Raw genomic sequence first — 3,834 nt, 5'->3', positions numbered from 1 at the left:
TTTATTCAAATTATCCTTCTCTAATCACTTTGTGTAAATGGAAACAGCTGACGTTTCAAGTCCAACACCAGCTTAATTATATTTTAATTAACATAACAGATTATCTTTTAAATAAACTAACAGAACAGATTAATTAAGTTTTATTAAAACAGCTGGTCGTTTCAAGCTAAGCGGAAACACACACACACACACACACACACACACACATTTGTAAGAAGTAATTTATCTTAATTACAGTTAAGATTTTAATATAAATTATACATACATACATAAAGTATGTGTGTGTGTGTATACACACACACAGCAAAATCTGTTTCAACACACAATTTCAGATCAAGATCAGACCTATGTATGCTGTGGAGTATTCTGACACTTTGAAATATATTGAGGGAATATGAACTCTGACCTTTGAAATTTATTCTCTCTTTCCTGGATTTATATTCCTGAGGCTTTATTGGAGCACTAATTAGTTGTACTGTATAAGAGGATAATTATCCTATTTATTTCTTCATTATATATATATAGTATTGAGTTTTGTTAATTTCTTTCCTATCACTAATTACTTTTGATGTGTAATATCTCAGTTCATTTACTTGTTATGTCAATATAATTAAATTATAATTAATTATAAGAAACATAATTAAATTTGTCTTCATTATTTCAATTCCAAACCCAAATGCCTCCGAGGTAAACTTTGCCTTTCATCCTTTTGGTGTTGGTGAAATAAATACCAGTTAAACACCGAGATTGCTGGCATTGTGCCAAAATTTAAATTCAATATTCATTATTCATAATTAAACGTAAGCCTTTAGCATACTGATTACTCAGTCGAATATATTGTTTATTTATTCACATTGTTTTGAATTAATTACTCATTATCTGATAGCTTCAGGAGTTTGATTAAAGGGTTTTAGACTGACATAGTAGGGCAGGCGTAAGAGGCCTGATCTAGTCAATTTGACTATAAAGTAGGTGGAATATCTTAGTCAGATACGACCAGCTTGAACTCAGAACGTAAGGGCAGACGAAATACCGCTAAGCATTTCACCCATCGTGCTAACGTTTCTTATTTCTTTATTGCCTACAAGGGGCTAAACATAGAGGGGACAAACAAGGACAGACAAAGGGATTAGGTCGATTACATCAATCCCAGTGCGTAACTGGTACTTATTTTATCGACCCCGAGAGGAAAGTTTGCCTCTAATATGCCACTGTCTTTTATGCCATCAAATACGGTAATTCTTAGGAAACAAGAAATTTCAAATTACCAAGGGAAATAACTTCGTAACTTCTCATAATCATTCTAAAGACAAATTTCAAAGGAGAGTTATCTCTCTTGATACATTTGTCTTTAGATTTTATTATTGATATTTTTGTCTTCATTAGTTTTCAACTGATCTCCGGTTCACAAATAACGGAGACTTTAGCCAATATATTCGGATATTTAAGATTTTCCCTTCAAAAATAACGGAAAGTTTGTTTGGATTTGGAGGCCGTTTAGTCAACAGAATTATTGTGTACATCTTTATATGTGTGTGTGTGTGTGTGCGGGTGGAGTGAAACACACTTTCTCTCACTTCTCTTTTTCACACTGCATCTACCTACACACACACACATACGCTGAAAGGCACACATTCACATGTATATACGCCAACACATATACACGTGTGTGTGTATATATATACACACGCACATGCATACATATATATATTTTTGAAGAAAGAAGTTGTACACAAACTAATGTTGGGAGAACCAACTCATGGAGATGCAGCAGAGGAAAACGTATTTGAATATTCCTCGACCAACTCTCAGAAGACAATCCAAATCTGAGTAAGGAGTAGTTGCCAGGAACGATGGAAAATTGTGAATTGCAAAGAGACTTTGTCGTGAATGCCCAACCATGATCGTAGTGAGAATTAAGGGATTGAGTGGGGGAGAGAAAAAGAAAAAGACAGAGAGGTGAAAGTTTATTGTTACCTTGAGATTTCAAATAATAATTGAATGATTCTTTGAATGTAAAACCACGTTCTTTGTAGAGTTTATAGAATGTTGGTATCTGGAAATATAAAATATTTTACATTCAGAAATATATTCTTTATTTGAACACCTTTATAACATGGTTCATCTTTATATAAACCCTCCATTCTTCCCTAACACTCCCCAACCGTATACCATTTACCAGAAGCATGTACACCACATGCTGCCAAACTTGTACCAATTCTTTGAATGGAAACTTTGACAGCATCTTCCAATAGGGTCATACCAATGGTATCTCTTTCAATGGCAGGAAACCATAGATACCAGTGTTGGAATTCCATCATTCAACAATGAGGATTCATTTGTGTGATTTACTGAATTATCTGCCCCTGAATTAACGTGTAAGTGGTTGAGTACTCCACAGACATGTCAAATTGGCTGCTGTGGGATTTGAACTCACAGCACAGATAAATGTAACAAATACTGTGATGCATTCTATCTAACACTCTAATGACCCGGTCGCTATATCATCAATCATCAGTCATGCCATTGCCATATCATTATTATCGCTTTGTCATCAATCACCAATCATTGCTATGTCGTCATTATTGCTATATAATTAGTCACCAATCATCCATCGTCAGTCATCAGTCATGTCAATGTCATGATACTGCAACCTCAACAGTCACAGAGTAGCAGCAGTACTTCAGTCTCTTGTTTCACTTTCAAGTTCTGTAGTTGTTAGGTCACAACATAACCTCACAACATTCACACCAGCAATTTTTATGCATCTGTTACTTTTGTAACACAGTGTCACACACAGTCATGAGACTCCATATGTATCACTCGTGTCACAGTCACACATGTAGATTCATGAAATTGTGTCAGATTTCTGACACTCTATTAAGAAAATAAATCAAGTGTAACACAGCTCAAGAACCATGTCTCAGTACTGAACACACTGTGCTTGGTACTAGCCTCAACAGAATCCTTGCCTACCTTCCATAGAGCGGTGTAAATGTCCCCTACAACATATTTGTCGACGTTAGAAGCATCAAACGGGTAATATTTCACTGGACAGAACCTGGAAGCAGAAGGAAAAAGAACATCAGATGTTACAAGAGACTTGAAACTAAGATGAGGTGGGTTGGTCATGGTCGGAATGCAGTTGATCATGGGTCTACTGAAACAGGGCTAACACAAGTGCTAAGCAGCAACAGCAACAACAACAACAATGTTTAAAAGCAGATAACAACAGGGGAAGTGACATTGTGTTCCCTTGATTTGCTAAACATAGCAGCTAATGCAATCTCAAAGCACACACCATTACTGTTTTGTAAAAAATAGGGAGATAGGGTAATGTACTTCACTCTTAGATGCACGATGCCTTTAAAATATGAAATGTTTGGCCATGGCTGGAAGGCCTTTGATCATGGATATGTTTGAAGAAGGCAGAACTGGGTCTACTCAACAATAACTACAAGAACAATATTGGTTTCAAGTTTTGGCACAATGCCAGCAAATTCGTGGGAGTGGGTAAGCTGATTACATTGACCCCTAGTATTCAACTGGTACTTATTTCATTGGCCTGGGTGGAATTTGAACTCTAGAATGTAAAGACATACGAAATACCACTGAACATCTGGCCCTGTGCGGTAATGATTCTACCTTAAAACAGTGGTCCCCAATCTTTTCACTCCCAAGGACCCCTCCACCATCATCACTACAAGAACTGGAGACTGTTTTAGCTGAAGAAGGGACAAAAATTCCTTTGGAAAAAATTCTAACTTTGTACGAGTCCATACCTTGTAGAATTCAAGCTGTAATTACTGCCAAAGGCGGTCCTACCCCGTATCT

The 3,834-nt window shown here is 36.4% G+C and overlaps 1 protein-coding gene across 1 annotated transcript in view; it reads right to left on the bottom strand.

The window, feature by feature from the left end:
• The window catches only part of LOC106873703 (probable tubulin polyglutamylase ttll-15), a 26,515-nt gene that overhangs the window by 7,041 nt on the left and 15,640 nt on the right, over positions 1-3,834 (bottom strand). Inside the window, exons 9-10 of the mRNA XM_014921180.2 lie at positions 2,977-3,061; positions 1,881-2,056 (exon numbers count right to left, since the gene is read on the bottom strand). Coding sequence (XP_014776666.1) covers positions 1,881-2,056; positions 2,977-3,061 — 261 coding nt within the window. The remainder of the gene's footprint in view (positions 1-1,880; positions 2,057-2,976; positions 3,062-3,834) is intronic.

The sequence above is a fragment of the Octopus bimaculoides genome, chromosome 24, assembly GCF_001194135.2.
Source record: "Octopus bimaculoides isolate UCB-OBI-ISO-001 chromosome 24, ASM119413v2, whole genome shotgun sequence".
Taxonomy (NCBI): domain Eukaryota; kingdom Metazoa; phylum Mollusca; class Cephalopoda; order Octopoda; family Octopodidae; genus Octopus; species Octopus bimaculoides.
This window is presented reverse-complemented; position numbering and strand designations above follow the sequence as displayed.